Source organism: Mobula hypostoma, chromosome 3 (genome assembly GCF_963921235.1).
Source record: "Mobula hypostoma chromosome 3, sMobHyp1.1, whole genome shotgun sequence".
Classification (NCBI taxonomy): Eukaryota; Metazoa; Chordata; class Chondrichthyes; order Myliobatiformes; family Myliobatidae; genus Mobula; species Mobula hypostoma.
This window is the reverse complement of record NC_086099.1, coordinates 88,640,856-88,660,177: the sequence shown is the minus strand read 5'-3', so window position 1 is coordinate 88,660,177 and position 19,322 is coordinate 88,640,856. Positions and strand designations below refer to the sequence as shown.

General features: G+C 43.0%; 1 protein-coding gene across 2 annotated transcripts in view; it reads left to right on the top strand.

Annotated features, from left to right (window-relative positions):
* cc2d2a (coiled-coil and C2 domain containing 2A) overlaps positions 1-19,322 on the top strand; it is a 163,361-nt gene that overhangs the window by 87,071 nt on the left and 56,968 nt on the right. For both annotated transcript variants that reach the window (XM_063043416.1, XM_063043415.1), the window contains exons 18-22: positions 4,577-4,809; positions 6,007-6,184; positions 7,084-7,234; positions 13,633-13,780; positions 15,772-15,910. In XM_063043416.1, coding sequence (XP_062899486.1) covers positions 4,577-4,809; positions 6,007-6,184; positions 7,084-7,234; positions 13,633-13,780; positions 15,772-15,910 — 849 coding nt within the window. The remainder of the gene's footprint in view (positions 1-4,576; positions 4,810-6,006; positions 6,185-7,083; positions 7,235-13,632; positions 13,781-15,771; positions 15,911-19,322) is intronic.

Sequence of the window (19,322 nt, the reverse complement as noted above, 5' to 3'; positions counted from 1 at the left end):
TCAGTATCTTCTCCATCAAGTTACCAACCACTGAGGTCAGACTCACTGCACTATAATTTCCTCGGCTATCTCTACTCCCTTTCTTGAATAAGGGAACAACATCTGCAACCCTCTAATCCTCCAGTCCTCTGGAACTTCTCCTGTCCCATTGATGATGCAAAGATCATCACCAGAGGCTCAGCAATCTCCTCCCTCATCTCCCAATGTAGCCTGGGTGCATCTCATCCAGTCTGGTGTCTTATCCAACTTGATGATGCTTTCCAAAAGTTCCAGCACATCCTCTTCCTTAATATCTACATTCTGAAGCTTTTCAGTCCACTGCAAGTCATCCCTACAATTGCCAAGATCCTTTCTGTAGTGAAAACTGAAGCAAAGTATTTATTAGTTACCTCTGCTATCTCTTCCTGTTTCATACTCACTTTTCCACTGTCACACTTGATTGGTCCTATTCTCTCATGTCTTATCCTCTTGCTCTTCACATAATTGTAGAATGCCTTGGGGTTTTGTTAATCCTGTCTGCCAAGGCCTTCTCAAGGCCCTTTCTGGCTCTCCTAATTTCATTCTTAAACTCCTTCCTGCTAGCCTTATAATCTTCTGGATCTCTATCATTACCTGGTTTTTTGAACCTTTCATAAGCTTTTCTTTCTTTCTTGACTAGATTTACAACAGCCTTTGTGCATCATGGTTCCTGTACCCTACCATTCTTTCCCTGTCTCATTGGAACATACCTATGCAAAACTCCATGCAAAGATCCCCTGAACATTTGCCACATTTCTTCCGTACATTTCCCTGAGAACATCTGTCCCCAATTTATGCTTCCAAGTTCCTGCCTGATAGCCTCATATTTCCCCTTACTCCAATTAAACGCTTTCATGACTTGTCTGTTCCTATCCCTCTCCAATGCTATGGTAAGGGAGATAGAATTGTAATGATTATCTCCAAGATACTCTCCCAGGTTCATTTCCCAATACCAAATCAAGTACAGCCTCTCCTCTTGTAGACTTACCTACATATTGTGTCAGGAAACCTTCCTGAACACACCTGACAAACTCCACCCCAACTAATCCCCTCGCTGTAGGGAGATGCCAATATATATGTGGGAAATCAAAATCTCCCACCATGACAACCCTGTTATTATTACACCTTTCCAGAATCTGTCTCCCTCTCTGCTTCTCAGTGTCCCTGTTACTATTGGATGGTCTATAAAAAACACCCAGTAGAGTTATTGACCCCTTCCTGTTCCTAACTTCCACCCACAGAGACTCAGTAGACAATCCCTCCATGATCTCTTCCTTTTCTGCAGCCGTGACACTATCTCTGATCAGCAGTGCCACGTCCCACCTCTTTTGCCTCCCTCCCTGTCCTTTCTGAAACATCTAAAGCCTGGCACACAAAGTCACCATTTCTGCCCCTGAGCCATCCAAGTCTCAGTAATGGCCACAACATCATAGCTCCAAGTACTGATGCACGCTGTAAGCTTTGTTCATGATACTCCTCGCATTAAAATAGACACATCTCAAACCATCCGTCTGAGTGCGTCCCTTCTCTATCACCCGTCTATCCTCCCTCTCACACTGTCTCCAAGCTTTCTCTATTTGTGAGCCAACTGCCCCTTCCTCCATCACTTCAGTTCGGTTCCCGCCCCCCTGCAATTCTAGTTTAAACTCTCCCCGGCAGCCGTAGCAAACCTCCCTGTCAGGATATTGGTCCCCCTGGGATTCAAGTGCAACCCGTCCTTTTTGTTCAGGTCACCCCTGCCCCAAAAGAGGTCCCAATGATCCAGAAATCTGAATCCCTGCCCCCTGCTCCAATCCCTCAGCCACGCATTTATCTCCACCTCATTCTATTCCTATACTCACTGTCGCATGGCACAGGCAGTAATCCCGAGATGACTACCTTTGTGGTCCTGCTTCTCAACTTCCTTCCTAACCCCCTGCAGTCTGCTTTCAGGACCTCCTCCCTTTTCCTACCTATGTTGTTGGTACCAATATGTACCACGACCTCTGGCTGTTCTTCCCACTTCAGGATATCATGGACGCGATCAGAAACATTCTGGACCCTGGCACCTGGGAGGCAAACTACCATCCATGCTTCTTTCTTGCATCCACAGGATCGCCTACCTGACCCCCTAAATATAGAGTCCCCTGTCACTGCTGCCATCCTCTTCCTTTCCCTACCCTTCTGAGCTACAGGGCCAGACTCTGCCAGAGGCACGGCCACTGTTGCTTCCCCCAGGTAGGCCATTCCCCCCCCCCCAACTGTACTCAAACAGGAATACTTATTGTTAAGGGGTACAACCACAGTATTACTCTCTAGCATCTGACTCCTGCCCTTCGCTGTCCTGACTGTTACCCACTTATCTGTCTCTCGAGGCCCCGGTGTGACTACTTGCCGAAAGCTCCTACCTATCACCTCCTCACTCTCTCTGACCAGATGAAGGTCATCGAGCTGCATCTCCAGTTCCCTAACGTGGTCCCTGAGGAGCTGCAGCTCAACGCACCTGGCACAGATGTGGCTGTCCAGGAGGCTGGGAGTCTCCTGGACTTCCCTCATCTGACACCGAGCGCAGAACATCGGCTTCACACACATACTTCCTATCTGTATTCTACACAGATAACCTACCTCACCTCAACCTATTATCGCCGTAGCCCCGTTGAACCAAAGCCCTCCTACTCTGTTGCCCACTCTATAAAGCTATCTCCTTTTAAACTCTTTTCGCCGTTCTACCTGGTTGACGTCCACGCGCTTGTGCAGTTGTACCCCGATCAAACCACTGAAGAAATAACCGCTGAAATAAATTTGATGGACAGCACAGGATGAGGAAATGAAATACAATCAGAAAATGTTGGAAATATGAACTATCGTTTTCTCTCCACAGATGTTGTTTGGCTTGCTGAGTATTTCCAGCCTTCTGTTGTTTAGAACATAGAATTGTACAGCACAGGAACAAGCCTTTCAGCCCATGATATTGTGTCAAACAGGCTCAGCTAATGGCACCTAATCCCTTCTGTTGGTATAGAATCCATATTCATATGCCTATCTCTAAGAGGCTCTCAAATGCCCCTATTTTTCTCCACTACCGCTCCTGGGGGCACATTCCAGGCACCCTCCATGCTCTGTTAAAAATAAAGCTGCCTAGATCACCATCAAAACATTGAGTTCAGTCACTTCGGTTTTCTCTGGAGCCTGGACCGCACCCCACCCCCCTCTCCTTGATGCATGCCATGAACTATGTATTTTTCCTTTACATTTGATATATGAAAGGACAACACCTCACACTTGCCTGGGTTAAACATCATCTGCCATTTCTCCATTCACATCTGCAACTGGTCTATAGCTCACAGAATCCTTTGGCAACCTTCAGCATTATCCACAAGGTCACCAATCTTTGTGTCATCTGCAGACTTACCAACCCACCCATCCACATGTTCATCAAAGTCATTTATATACCTCACAAACAGCAGAGGTCCTGGTATGAATCCACACAGAGCACCACTTCCAAGTAAAATGAGGCTCGTCAACCACGACCCTCTATCTTCCACGGACAAGCCAATTATGCATTCAAATGGCCAATTTTCTGCCGATCCCATGCATCTTAGTGTTTTGTGTAAGCTTTCCATGAAGGACCTTGTCAAATATCGTACTAAAATCCTTGTAAGCTACCTGTATTGTTCACCTTCATCACCACCTCAAAAGATATTCAGTCAGCTAAGTAAGACATGACCTGCCCCACACAAAGCTATACTAACTGTCCCTCATTAGTTATGCTTTTCAAAGTTATAAGTACATTTATTATCGAACTGTGTATACATTATACAACCTTGAGATTTGTTTCCTAACAGGCAAGTACAAAACAAAGAAACCCAAAAGAACCCATTTTTAAAGGAGAAGACCGTCAACCATCCAATGTGTAGAGAAACAAAAACCATGCAGACAATAAACGCAAGCAAATAGTGTTCTGAGATGAAGTTCACGGAGAGTCCGTCCTCAGACCCTTAGTTCAGAGCAGTGATCTGAACCGGCCCATCCCTTGCCCCAGGTCCCGACAGCCTGACCTTTTCAATCTGGCCCAGCGCCTAGATCACCATCAAAACATTGAGTTCAGTCACTTCGGTTTTCTCTGGAGCCTGGACCGCACTGCCTCGATTCAGTCTGGACTCGACCTTTCCAATTCGGCCCCATAAATCCAAATGCTCATAAATCCTGTCCCAAGAATAGCTTCCCCAGCACTTTTTCTTTCACTTTTTTTTACTCCCATTTCAACAATCCCAGTTAATACAAGAACTGGAAATAATAACATTTTCCAGTTTTGTGTTCTATTCTTGTTGATTGAAAATCAAATACAGCTGGTATAAACATCACGGCCTGATATTCTCCCTCTATCGGACTTCTACAACTGCCTCTTTGGTCTGTTCACAACAATCATTTTAGAAACTCTAAGCAGATATTTGTATTTAATTTAGAAAAAGGGAGTTTGAAATAGTAATCCTTGATAACATGTTACAAAACAAACCCGGTTGATATAGGTATCGATCGATTATAACTGAGAATTAAGCTTGGCTTTGTTTATTGACAGAAAGCAAAGAAAAGGAAGAAGAGGAATGCAGATGAGCAGCAGACTGACACAGAGGAGAGTTTGATGGTTGAAGAACTTTCAAAGCCTGATCCTCCAGAGCCAGTTGATTCTTCAGTCATAGAGCAGCAAGTCCGAGAAAGAGCCACCAGAATTTATCGGAAACCAGGAGAACCCATCCTGTCCCCTGAACTGAGCATGGCAGCTACTGTAACACCCACCAGCCAGTGCCCAAGGTAGGCCGTATTGTAATATTAAGTGAGTGGTATGTCTGACACAACCAAGAGCGGATAAGCTGAAGGATTATGCTACAGTGCTAAGAATTTGAACTGAAATATCTCTGTCACCTATTTAAAACTATTAATGTCTGAGCACACTGGCCTAGAAATCTGTTTGTACAGCTTCCAAACAATGGTGCTGTGCAGTCACAAATTAGCTTCCTCGAGAGTATGGCAATTCTGTACATTTGCCTTGGAGCCAGAATGCATCAATTTTTGTTAATGTGTGATGTGGTTCACTCTATCAGCAAATTGGGAATTGCCAAGAATGCAAAACCTCCTCCCTGTCCCCCCTCCACTCCCCGTCCCCCCCTCCTCCCCTCCTCCCCGTCATCCCCCTCCCCATCCCCCACACTCCCTATCCCGCCCCCCCTCCATCCCTCCTGCTCACTGTTCTCCCCGTCCTGCCCCCCCCAACTCGTCATCCTGCCCCCCCAATCCGTGTCCCCACATCGGGCCTCAGAAGGAATGCAGACTTCCCAAAATTCAACATGTATAAAGTGCATTCATGGTGTAAGAACAACACCCTGGCAGCCTTCTGCTAGAAGCACATGCTGTAACCTTGATCTGTTTTTCCTTTGCACCAAGAATATTCCTACTATGGCATTGTTCTTCAGCCTGTCAAAATTTTGTACATTGCAATGTGATCACCTTTCATTCTTCTAAGCTCAGTAGGCACATTCTGATTAATTTCTCCTTATAAAATAACTTGCCAACCAGTAATTTGTAAATCTGATAAAAGCAAAAGAGAAAAATCTGCAAATCTATTTGATAGTTGGCATTTTCTAATTTTGCTACTATATTTGGCAAGCATTTCAAATTATAATTTGATTTTCCTGTAGTTAGTTCCTTGTGTATTCTGCCTTATTTGTAAATTTTTGGTGAACTCTTGTGAAAATAAATAAATAGATAGATAGATAGATAGAGAAGTATTTGAAAAAGACCTTTTTGCTTTTCCACCCAGTGTAGAATGCTGAATTTAGTTGAGGCCATGACATTGTTCCACTTTATTTCAAGTATATGTGTATCAAGAAATCATTCCCCTCCTCTGTGTTACTAAGTATTCCAAGTGTGCTTCCAGTAAAGTTGACTGAACATGCAGGAATGGAAGTTTAAAATGCAGTTTGAAAGCAAATTATTTATTTTCTTCTCCAGAGGGGAGCAACTGCGAAGACTGGATGTGCAAAGATGCACACTGTTTGCTAAAGTTCTCTTTAACAACAAAGAGGTATCCAGGACAAGTAGCCGAACATTGGACGCTGATTTTAGAATTCATTTTGGACAGATCTTCAACATGCAAATAGTCAACTGGCCAGAAAGTATAAAGATTCAGGTATTTTTACAAGAATGCCTCCTTTGACCCAACTAATGCTCTTAAAGTTGATAATTATTTAAATATTGATCAGGCTTCTTTAATTTTCCTCTTTTGTTCATATGTGGTTTATATTGCTGCTGAGGCATTCCTTTTGTAATTCGTTCCAACCAGGAACTTCATCAAACAGGTAAAACAGTTTCTCCATATGTACTCTATAAATCTACTGAGCCATTTGAGTTGAAGACCTCACAGCAACATCTCTCTGATGAGGTGTAATGCTCCACCATTGGCGACAAGGTCTCAGGTAGTGGATCCTGAGATGTGGCATAGATTAGGAGTAATCTAGCCCATTGAGATCAAGTAAAGTAGGAAACTGGTAACAAACCACTTACCTGTACTTTTTATCAAGATGATGATTCCAGTCAATTGAACAGGAAAGTGCTAGATGTGCTGTTCTGTGGAAGACTAAGAGACTGGACCTGATTTACAGCAGACTCCTCAGTTCGTGATGTTTGTGCTTCGCCCCTGATTCAGTACTGAGTCCAGCAGCGGAGTGGGGTTGGGTGGGTGTCAGGTGCACTAGCATCTGACCTCCTGCACATTCCTGAGTTACACATTGCAGTGCAGAGGCAACCAAACCCATGTAAGTGCAGCTGGCAGGTGCTCCTATATGGAGTCGGCAGCTGATGGACAGTATGAGCTGGCCAAGTTTATTACATGAGTTACATGACTTAGTCAAGTTTATTATATTCCCGTGTTGTGCACTGAATGTCTGTAACCCCACTGTTCCCATTTTTTTTTAAAGTATAGGATGCTGACTTTCAATGAAGTTTTAAAATGATGTAACTTAATTAAGTTTCTTAAATTATTATATTGCTTGTTTCAATGTTTGTGCGTTTCTTCTAACTCCCCTACAGATATTTGAATCTGTTGGAACAAATACCACGAAGGTAGAAATCTTTGTTCCCATCCCAGAAACCAGCATCCTCACAGGGAGTGCCCCAGTTGAGGAAATTGAATTTAGCAGTGATCATCGTGTAATGTTTGACCATGAAGGCGTTGGCAGTGGTAAGTTTCAAATGCAAAAATTTAAATCCTTAAGAATTTTATTCAATGAGGAAAAATGTTCACATTGGTGTCTTTTCACTCTTGCCCATTGCCTCAATCCCACCTCCCCTCATTCTGGCTAAGAATTTTCATTGAAGTAGGCCTACAGGGTAGGAAAAGTACTGCACTTTGCCAAATATATCAAAATCTGGAAACTGGGTTCATTTTTCCCCAATAACAATATTCGGGTTGTTTTATGAGCCTTCAGAAACGTGTGTAACTCTGACTAATGGAATAACACAACACCGCTGTAAAGTCCATGACTTTTCCCCACTCTAGTGCACAGCCTCCCATTTCCATCCTCTCAGGCCCTGCTGATCATTTCGTCTCCCATCAGAGCAAAAAAAAAACAATTTGCCAGAGGAACTCGCGTGGTCGAGCAGCATCTGTGGGAAGAAAGGAATTTTTGCTGTTGCGGGTGAAAACATTGCATCATGAACCTTAAGGGTTATAATTCTCTGTAAGAGCCCTGATCGCCATCTATTCCCCCTCTATTTGGCACTTACTAAAGCACAGTTCTTGACCATTGGACTCAATTCTTCCGGACAATTTCTCCCCTCCTCCACACCATCCCCTTTGCTCAAAGAAAGGTCACAATCTTGCTCATCTGCCCACTATCCCTCCTCCTCCACCTCGTCACTCTTCTGGGAAAAAAATGCTTATCAAGTGGCTGGAGCTCTCTGGGAAAGTTTAATTTAACTTAAAAAAAAATCAAGAATGTTTGCCCACCGGAAGAATGTTTTGATCCAGATGATTGTAACTTTTCTGAAAGAGGTAGCAGTAGAGATTATGGAGGTATTAGTAAATATCTTTCAAGAATCATTGGACTCAGACATGATTCCGGAGGACAAGAGTATTGCAAATGTCACTCCACTCTTTAAGAAAGGAAGGAGGCAGCAGAAAGGAAATTATAGACCAATTAGCCTGACCTCAGCAGTTGGGAAGATGTTGGAGTCAATTGTTAAGGATGAGGTTATGCAGTACTTGGTGACACAGGACAAGATAGGACAAAGTCAGTATGGTTTCCTTCAGGGAAAATCTCACCTGACAAACCTGTTGGAATTCTGTGAGGAGATTACAAGTAGATAGATAAAGGGGATGTAGTGGATGTTGTTTATTTGGATTTTTGAAAGGCCTTTGACATGGTGCCTTACATGAGGCTGCTACCAAGTTAAGAGCCCGTGGTATTACAGAAAAGTTAGTGGCATTGTTAGAGTATTGGTTGATTGGTAGAAAGCAGCAAGTGCGAATAAAAGTATTCTTTTCTGGTTGGTTGCCAGTGACTAGTGGGTGCTCTGCAAGGGTTGGTGTTGGGACTGCTTTTTTTATGCTGTATGTTAATGATTTAGGTAATGGAATAGATGGCCTCGTTGCCAAGTTTGCAGATATACAAAGACTGGTGGAGGGTCATAGTCATAGACATACTTTATTGATCCCGGGGGAAATTGGTTTTCGTTACAGTTGCACCATAAATAATAAATAGTAATAAAACCATAAATAGGTAAATAGTAATATGAAAATTATGCTAGTAAATTATGAAATAAGTCTAGGACCAGCCTATTGGCTCAGGGTGTCTGACACTCCAAGGGAGGAGTTGTAATGTTTGATGGCCACAGGCAGGAATGACTTCCTATGACGCTCAGTGTTGCATCTCGGTGGAATGAGTCTCTGGCTGAATGTACTCCTGTGCCCAACCAGTACATTATGTGGTGGATGGGAGACATTGTCCAAGATGGCATGCAACTTGGAGAGCATCCTCTTTTCAGACACCACCGTGAGAGAGTCCAGTTCCATCCCCACAACATCACTGGCCTTACGAATGACTTTGTTGACTCTGTTGGTGTTTGCTACCCTCAACCTGCTGCCCCAGCACACCACAGCAAACATGATCACACTGGCCACCACAGACTCGTAGAATATCCTTAGCATTGTCTGGCAGATGTTGAAGGACCTCAGTCTCCTCAGGAAATAAAGACGGCTCTGACCCTTCTTGTAGACAGCCTCAGTGTTCTTTGACCAGTCCAGTTTATTGTCAATTCGTATCCCCGGGTATTTGTAATCCTCCACCATGTCCACGCTGACCCCCTGGATGGAAACAGGGGTCACCGGTACCTTAGCTCTCCTCAGGTTTACCAACAGCTCCTTAGTCTTTTTCACATTAAGCTGCAGATAATTCTGCTCACACCATGTGACATGTAATGCTGAGGAAATGGGTAGGCTGCAGAAGGACTTCGACAGATTAGGAGAATGGGAAAGAAAGTGGCAAATGAAATATAATGCTGGAAAATGCATGGTCATGCACTCTGGTAGAAGAAATATATGTGCAGACTATTTTCTAAATGAGGAGAAAATCCAAAAATCTGACATGCAAAGGGACTTGCGAGTCCTTGTGCGGAACACTCTAAGGTTTATCTTGCAGGTTGAGTTGGTGGTGAAGAATGGAAATGCAATGTTAGCATTCGTTTCAAGAGGTCCAGAACAGAAGAGCAGGGATGTGATGCTGAGGCTTCATAAGTAACTGGTGAGGCCTCACCTTGACATTGTAAACAGTTTTGGACTCCTCACCTAAGAAAAAATACGCTGACATTGGGGAGGGTTCAGAGGAGGCTCACTAGGATGATTCTGGGAATGAAAGGGTTATCATATGAGAAACATTAGATGGCTTTGGACCTGTACTTGCTGGAATTTAGAAGGATGAGGGGAGATCTCATTGAAACTTTTCAAATGTGGAAAGACCGAGATAGAGGAGATGTGGAAAGGATGTTTCTCATGGTGGGGGAGTCGAGGACAAAAGAGCACAGCCTCAGGATAAAAGGGCATCCAGTTAAGAATGCAGAGAAATTTCTTTAGCGAGAGGATGGTGAATTTTTGGAATTTTTTAGCACAGGCAGCAGTGGAGGCCAGGTTGTTGGGTGTATTTATGGCGGAGATTGATAGGTTCTTGATCGGCCATGGCATCAAAGGTTATGGGGAGAAGGCTGGGGAGTGGGGCTAGGGAGGGGAAAATAAAAGGATCAGCCATGAATAAATGGCGGAGCAAACTCGATGGGTCATATGGCCTAATTCTGCTCCTATGTCTTATGGTCTTTTGCTGCCTGAAATATTATCCTAGTATTTTTCTTCTAAGTAGAGAATCTTCATAACTCTATAATGGTTTTTGTTGTTCCGTGGGAAAATATTGATTGATTCTTTTTCTCAGTCTTTGTTGTCTTCTCCTGCAATTTCATTGAATTTTTAATAACTACTTTATCTCATTGGAGTTTCGGAAGTTTCTCAATACACAGGATGGGCCAGACTGCCGATTTGGAGAAGGCAAAAGGTTGGGGTCTGTGTTCCATGATAAATTTTTTTGTGGTGTTCAGATACAGTAAACTTGTCACACTCTCGTTCCCCTGACCTGGAACGTCTAACGATTAAGTGCAACTGTTCTACTTACCCAGAGAGTTCTCCTCCGTGACCCTGACCGCAGTTTACATACCAACAAATGCCGAAGTTCATCTGACACTCGAGATATTGAATGCTGGCATCACCAGACAAGAAACAGCCCACTTCAGCACATGTCAAATCATAGTTGGGGACTTCAATCAGGCGCGTTTGAAGAAATAACTGCCCAATCTTCATCAACAAATAACCTGTTGCACCACAGGACCCAGCACACTCAACCACTGCTATACTACGATTAGGAGTGCCTATCATTCCATGCCTAGGCCGCTTTCGAGAAATCTGATCACTTGGCTGTCCTCTTCCTACCCACATACAGGCAAAATCTAAACAGCAAGGCTCCAGAGATAGGGACATCAAAGAGGTGGTCAATGGACTGGGCCATGGTCAAGGACTTATCAGACAATCTGAATGAATGCATCACAGTTGTCATGGACTTTATAAAAACAGTCATAGATGAGTGCATCCACACAAGATGAGTGTGTCTCCTGTTTCCATCCAGGGGGTCAGTGTGGACATGATGGAGAATTACACATACCTGGGGATACGAATTGACAATAAACTGGACTGATCAAAGAACACTGAGGCTGTCTACAAGAAGAGTCAGAGCCGTCTCTATGTCCTGAGGAGACGGAGGTCCTCTAACATCTGTCGGACAATGCTGAGGATGTTCTACAAGCCTGTGGTGGCCAGTGCTATCATGTTTACTGTTGTGTGCTGGGGCAGCAGGCTGAGGGTAGCAAACACCAACAGAATCAACAAACTCATTTGTAAGGCCAGTGATGTTGTGGGGATGGAACTGGACTCTCTCACGGTGGTGTCTGAAAAGAGGATGCTATCCAAGTTGCATGCCATCTTGGTCAATGTCTCCCATCCACTACATAATGTACTGGGTGGGCACAGGAGTACATTCAGCCAGAGACTCATTCCACCGAGATGCAACACTGAGTGTCATAGGAAGTCATTCCTGCCTGTGGCCATCAAACTTTGCAACTCCTCCCTTGGCTCACCCTGAGCCAATAGGCTGGTCCTGGACTTATTTCCTGGCATAATTTACATATTATTATTTAATTATTTGTGGTTTTATATTGCTATATCTATACTCTATTCTTGGTTGGTGCAACTGTAACAAAATCCAATTTCCCTCGGGATCAATAAAGTATGACTATGACTAAATCATTCAGACTTCCCCCAACCAGAAGCCCTAGATGAACAGCAATCTGCTGAGTGCCATTCAGGTCTGGCAACCACGTAAGTTACAAGAGGTCAAGGAGTGATCTCCAGAAATCCATCTTGTGTGTGAATTGCCAATTACAGACTAAACTTGACTTGCTGAAAGATGCTCAACCGCAGTGGCAGGGCTTGAATGCTATTATCTCGTACAAAGTGAAACCAGTCAACAGGGTGACAACACGGCTTTGCTCCCAGATGAGCTCAATGCTTCGATGGTCATTTTGACCATCAAAACATGGAAGAACCTTCAGGAAATCCCACAGCTCCCAATGACCCCATGATTTCAGTCTCTGAGGCCAGCGTGAAAGCATCCTTCGTGAGGGTGAACCCACAGAAGATATCCGGCACATTGCGATATCTAGCTGAGTACTCAAGTCTTGTGCCGATTGACTGGTGTTCACCGATATCTTTAACCTCTTGGTTCAGAAGTTGAGGTATCCACCTGTTTCAAGCAGGCTTTTTGTATACCGGTGCCTAAGAAGAACATGGTAACCTGCTGTAATGACTATAGTCATGGTGAAGTGCTTTGCAAGGTGGGTGATGAACATATCAACTCCTGCCTGAGAAGTGACTTGGATCCGCTCCCATTTGCCTACTGTCACAAAAGGTCCACAGCAAATGCCATTCCATTTTTCCCTTCACTCAACCCTGGAACATCTGGATTGTAAGATGCGTACATCAGGATGCTCATTACAGCTCAGCACTTAATACCATCATCCGTTCAGAACTAATCAGTAAGTTTCCAGACCTGGGCCTCTCCACCTCCTTGTGCAGTTGGATCCTCAATTTCCTCACTTGCAGACTCCAGTCTATTCAGATCAGCAACAACATCTCCTCCACGATCTCCATCAGTGCAGATCACCAAAGGTTGTGTGCTTAGCCTCCTGCTCTACCTGCTTTGTACTTACAACTGTGAGGCTAAGAAGAGCTGTAATGCCATATTCAAGCTTGCTGATGACATCACTGTCGTTGGCCAAAGAAAAGGTTATGAAGAATCAGCATATAGGAGGGAGATTGAAAATCTGGCTGAGTCGTGCCACAACAACAACCTCTTATTCAATATCAGAAAGACCAAGGAGCTGATTATTGACTAAAGAACTGTTATGTTTTGTAACTCCAAAGCATAAATAGGAAAAGATAGAGAGTCTGAAAGATGCAAGTCTAACTTTGCTCTCTTCTCACTGCTACTATCAGGAAGAAGGTACAGGAGCCCCCAGACCCACACCACCAGGTTTGGGAATGGTTATTACCCCTCAGTTTCTTGAACCCATCGTTGAACTGTTCCCACAACCTGCGGACTTACTTTCAAGGACACCATCTCATGTTCTTGATATTTATTTCTCATTTGTTATTATTTTTTTTATTTTGTATTTGCTCCATTTGTTGTGTTTTGCACACGAGTTGCTTGTCTGTCCCGTTGGGTGCGGTGTTTCATTGATTCTATTGTGTTTATTGTATTTACTGTGTATGCCCAGAAGACAACAAATCTCAGGGTTGAATATGGTGACATATATGTACATTGATTAAAAAATTCACTTTAAAGTTTAAGTATGAGAAATTATTATTCGCAACCAAATGGATAGAAGAACCAAATACCTATTGCACTTGCAAGGCTGCTTCATGCTACGTTAACTTAATCCACTAGTTTCTAGAGAAGTAATCAATCTTATTCTTATTGGTTTCAGGTGTGCCATTTTCCTTTGAAGCTGATGGAAGCAATCAGTTGATCCTGTTGACCTCTGGCAAACTAGCTTGCAGTGTCTCCTGGGCAGTGGGTGAAGATGGTGTGCCATTGGTGCCTCCAATGCTTCAGCAAAATTATGGTATTCAAAGGTAAAAGATTCAGCTTAGTCTGAAATATTGTCTAATTTAGAGGCAAAATTAGCTCCTGATTTGGGTTATCCTCTGCTATTGAGCAACTCGCTGAGGGGGGAGACCTGCAATACTTGAAGTTCTTAATGTCAAGCAGTGTCTTGTGATCATAAAAATAATGTTTAAAAAAGACAAAAGCAACTTTGGTTGGCCCTGGAGAGGCTGATATTTCTGAGTGTCCGCCATCTTACTAGAATTTAATGCTTTCTTTGAATTATTGTTCAAAGTTCAAGAGTTCAAAGTAAATTTATTGTCAAAGTACATATATGTCACCATATACTACCCTGAGATTGAGTTTCTTGTGGACATTCATGGTAAATACAAGGAAACACAATAGAATCGATGAAAAACCACACACAAGATGGACAAACAGCCAGTGTGTAAAAGATAACAAGCTGTGCAAATATGAAAGGGAAAAAAACCACGAATAAATAAATAAATAGATAGATAACTAAGCAATGAGTATTGAGAACATGAGATGAAGAGTCCTTGAAAGTGAGTCCATCAGTTGTGAGAACAATTCAGAGATGGGGCAAGAGAAGCTGGGTGAAGTTATCCTCTCTGGTTTAAGAGCCTGATGGTTGAAGGATAATAACTGTTCCTGAATTTAGTGGGGTGGGTTCTGGGGCTCCTGTACTTTCTTCCTGATGGCAGCAGTGAGTAGAGAGCATGGCCTGGATGGTGGGAGTTAATTAATGTTGATCCTCTCCACCTCTGATGCCCTGATGAGGACTGGTTCATGGACCTCTGGTTTCCTCCTCCTGTAGTCAATAATCAGCTGTTTAGTTTTGCTAACTTTGAGTGAGTGGTTGTTTTTTCTGGCACCATTCAGCCAGATTTTCAGTCTCCCTCCTGTATGTTGATTTGTCATTACCTTTGATTTGGCCAACAACAGCGGTGTCATCAACAAACTAAAATGGCACTGTACGCAGAAAGCTCAGCCCAAAAAAAATATGTTAGCCTAGAACATCTTGTTATTGGCAAGCTTTCAGCCCTCATCAGCAACACACAACTCAACTGTAAATCTCATAAATCCTGTTATATTGACTTGCTATTAAGTATTGATGCACTCCCAAATAGGAAGGCATTATGTAATGGCAGGGTCTTTTGCACAGTATAAAATTGCTATGTGAGCAAGCCTTGAATGAACTGAAAGTAAACTGGCAGTCAGCAAACCCTGGCTCTCAGAAGCTATTACAACTTCAGTTATACAATTGAAATAATATTACAAAAGATTTTTTAAATAATAAAAACAGATATAGATGTATTTAAATAATTAAAAGCAAACTCAATTAATTTAAACAGTTCAAAATGTATAAATGCCATTGTCCATTCCTCTTCATTTAATGAGCTTGCTCCCCCTCTACTAGGTCTAACCAAGGACAGGTTCATCAGGTGAATCCTTTGGTTTTGCTACATAGGAATTGCTCTAAATTCTTGCCTCACTACCAGATTCTATGTAGACTCAGGTGTTGGAAAGCAACTGGAAATCGCCAGCCGGTCTCGGCAGTCAAGTTCAGGACTTCATGCAGGGAGCCATCTGACATGGCCAGTAAATAGCAGCCCATCATGCTAAATTTCACAGGTGATTTTTCCAGCTACCTTCTGATGTTGGACTCTAAATGGAGAACTTGAGTGGTATTCAAGTAGTCACTCCTAGGAAGCTGGCTTGTGGACTGTGCCAGGTTAGATGTGGTGCAAAAATAGTAAGGCTATTCATTTGAATCAAAATGCGTGGCTGTGGAGATGAGGGATAATAATATGGTAATGTACATTTCTTTAAAAATTAAAAACATGAAAGCAAACACAATTACTAAAGTGTCTTGAAAATTTATTCCCAATAAGTTCTGGCCTGTTAAGACAACATGGCTTTCATTAACTACCTGCTGTTTGAAAATCGTACTTGCAAGTAAGATGAACTTGTGTTAACATTTTTCGTACATATATACCAGTGCCTTAAAACACTTGGATGCCATTTCATCTATTGGAGCAACTGGGTTAACAGATACAAAGAAACTGGCTAAATGGGCAGCAGAGTCAAGGCTTGACCCCAATGATCCCAGCAATGCAGCTCTGATGCAACTGATAATGGTAAGATGACTTAACTTATCGTGGTCTAGTCCCTCCAACATGCAACAGAAGTGAAGTGTTGACCATGATAAATTTATGCTCTTTCTAACACTTTGCATTTCCACATAACAGTTTCCACATTGCACTCTTGCATGAAAGTTTCCTTTCTGCATGGTATTCTGCAGGCATTGCTCCAGTTGTCAGAGCTTGCAGTTCTGCAACATGAGCATCCATTGCAAAACTCAAGGTGGCTGCTGCTTGCATTCCAAAGGGTGGCCTTATGACTTCATTTGAAATCCATGCCAGAACAACACTGAAGTAGCTCTGCAGCTGAACTAGAGCAGAGCAAAACTGAGCTTCTTAGATCCTATACACTCAGAGTACAGACAAACTAGTTTCCTGCATTGAAACCTCTGCTCTGCCTGCAACTGGTAAACCTGAAAACCACTGAACTGAAAAGGAGTGGACCATGGCAAGTGGACTTAGAATGGTGAAATCAATTTGTCTGTATTATTGACCATGGCCTTTTCAGTGGTCTGCCCAAAATTCTGACTTCTCTATGAAGGTCAGAAATACAGGCACACCTTCAAAGTTCTTGCTAGCTTTCACTGTGTCCAGATGTGCATCAACTTGTCAGCAAAGGTCATGCAGATCATTTGAGATTCTAACTTGGAGAAAGGCCAACTTTGTTGGAATCAGAAAGGATTGGGCAGGCTGTTTTCTGGGAAAGATGTACTTGGCAAATGATATTTTGGGAGTACAAATTTTGTATGTGCCTCTCAGAATAAAAGGTAAAGATAACAGGTTTAGGAAACCTTGGTTTTCAAGAGATATTGAGGCCCTAGTTAAGGAAAAAAGGAGGTGCTTGGCAGGTAGGAACAAATTAGATATAGAGTATAAGAAATTCAAGAGAACACTTAAGAAGGAAATCAAGAGCTCTAAAGGAAGTCATGAGGCTGTGGTAGTAGACAAGGTGAAGGAGAATCCTGTGGGAATCTACAGATATTTTAAGAGCAAAAGGATTGCAAGGGACAAAATTAGTTCTCTGGAAGATCAGAATGGTAATCCATGCATGGAGCCAATAGAGATGGGCAAGATCTAAAATGGATTTTTTTGCATTTGTATTACTCAGGAAATGGACACAGCATCTATAGAAGTGAGGCAATGCAGCATCAACTTCATGGACCCTATACAGATTACAGAGGAGGAGATGTTTGCTGTCTTTAGGGTGGATAAATCCCCAGGGCCTGACAAGGTGTTCCCTTGGATCCTGTGGGAGGCAAGTGCAGAAATTGCTGGGGCCTTGGCAGAGATACGTAAATTATTCTCAGTGAGAGGGGAGGTACCAGAGGATTGGAGGATAGCTAATGTTGTTCTGCTGTCTAAGAAAGGCTGTAAACATAAACCAGAAGATTATAGACCAGTGAGTCTGACATCAGTGGTGGGAAAGTTATTGGAAGGTATTCTAAGGGACCAGATATATAAACATTTGGATAGACATGGACTGATTAGGGATAATCATCATGGCTTCCTGCATGGTGGGTCATGTTTAACCAAATTTAGAACTTTTCGAGGAAGGTATCTGGAAAATAGATTAGATTAGATTATGAAGACACGCAGTCCTCTTTTATTGTCATTTAGTAATGCATGCATTAAGAAATGATACAATATTTCCTCCGGTGTGATATTACAAAACACAGGACAGACCAAGACTGAAAAAAACACATAATTATAACATATAGTTACAACAGTGCAACAATGTCATAACTTGATGAAGAAGTCCATGAGCATAGTAAAAAGTTCAAAGTGTCTCAAATGTCCCACATCTCACGCAGACGGGAGAAGGAAGAAAAACTCTCCCTGCCATGCCCGACCACAGTCCGACTCTGAGTCATCCGAAAACTTCGAGCCTCCGATCAGCTCTCCGACACTGAGTACTGAGCGCCATCTCTGTCCGAACAATTCGACCTCAATCTTGGTCGCCAACAGCAGGCAAAGCCAGGGATTTTGAGGCCTTCCCTCCGGAAGATTCCGGACCGCGCAGTAACAACAGCAGCGAACTGGCGTTTCAGAAATTTCTCCAGATGTTCCTCTGTGCTTTCACGTCTGTCTCAATCAAATCAAAATTGTCCACGGCCCCTATTTAACAGATGCGATATCATTTTTCACCAGAGGGCTGCGCACACTCTCTCTCCTCCCACCAAAGCAGTGGATGTTGTCTTCATGCATGTTAGCAAGGCATTTGACAAGGTCCAGCACAAGAGGTTGGTCAAGAAGGTTCAGTCGCTCAGCATTCAAGATGAGGTAGTAAATTGGATTAGATTTTGAGGCCTTCCCTCCGGAAGATTCCGGACCGCGCAGTAACAACAGCAGCGAACTGGCGTTTCAGAAATTTCTCCAGATGTTCCTCTGTGCTTTCACGTCTGTCTCAATCAAATCAAAATTGTCCACGGCCCCTATTTAACAGATGCGATATCATTTTTCACCAGAGGGCTGCGCACACTCTCTCTCCTCCCACCAAAGCAGTGGATGTTGTCTTCATGCATGTTAGCAAGGCATTTGACAAGGTCCAGCACAAGAGGTTGGTCAAGAAGGTTCAGTCGCTCAGCATTCAAGATGAGGTAGTAAATTGGATTAGACATTGGCTTCACAGGAGAAGCCAGAGACTGGTAGTTAATGGTTACCTCTCTGACTGGCGGTCTATGACTAGTGGAGTGCCACAGAAATTGGTACTGAGTCCATTGTTGTTTGTCATCTATATCAATGATCTGGATGATAGTGTGATTAACTGGGTCAGCATATTTGCAAATGTCACCAAGATTGGGGGTGTAGTGGACAGCAAGAAAGACTATCAGAGCTTGCAGCAGGATCTAGACCAGCTGGAAAATGGGCTGAAAAATGGCTGATGGAATTTAATGCAGACAAGTGCGACGTGTTGCACTTCGGTAGGACCAACCAGGGTAGGTCTTAAACAGTGAATGGTAGGGCACTGAGGAATGCTGTAGATCAAAGGGATCTGGAAAAACAGGTCCAAAATCAAATCAAGTTTATTTGTCATTCAAACCATACATGGATACAGCTGAATGAGACAGTGTTTCTCTGGTGCCAAGGTACAAAATAGTAAGAAAGGGAAAAAAAGAACATAATCACATAAGAAAATACATTTTAGTCTAAGTGACAAGTCCTACAAATTGATGGCCTGTAATTCCACAGATCCAACACCGGAGGGTGGCTCATTTCGGCTTGTTTGGTTAGAGCTGTCAGACTTGTAAGAAAACTATGCCTTTTAAACCCAGTGCACTCAGCAAAACTGGTACTCATTTCTCATTCCATTTACTTCAAACTACTGCTCAATTCCTTCTGTATACAGCAGCCAGTTACCTTTTGTGCAATCAAATGCATCTATCTGATATAGCCAGCCATACCTGCCTTT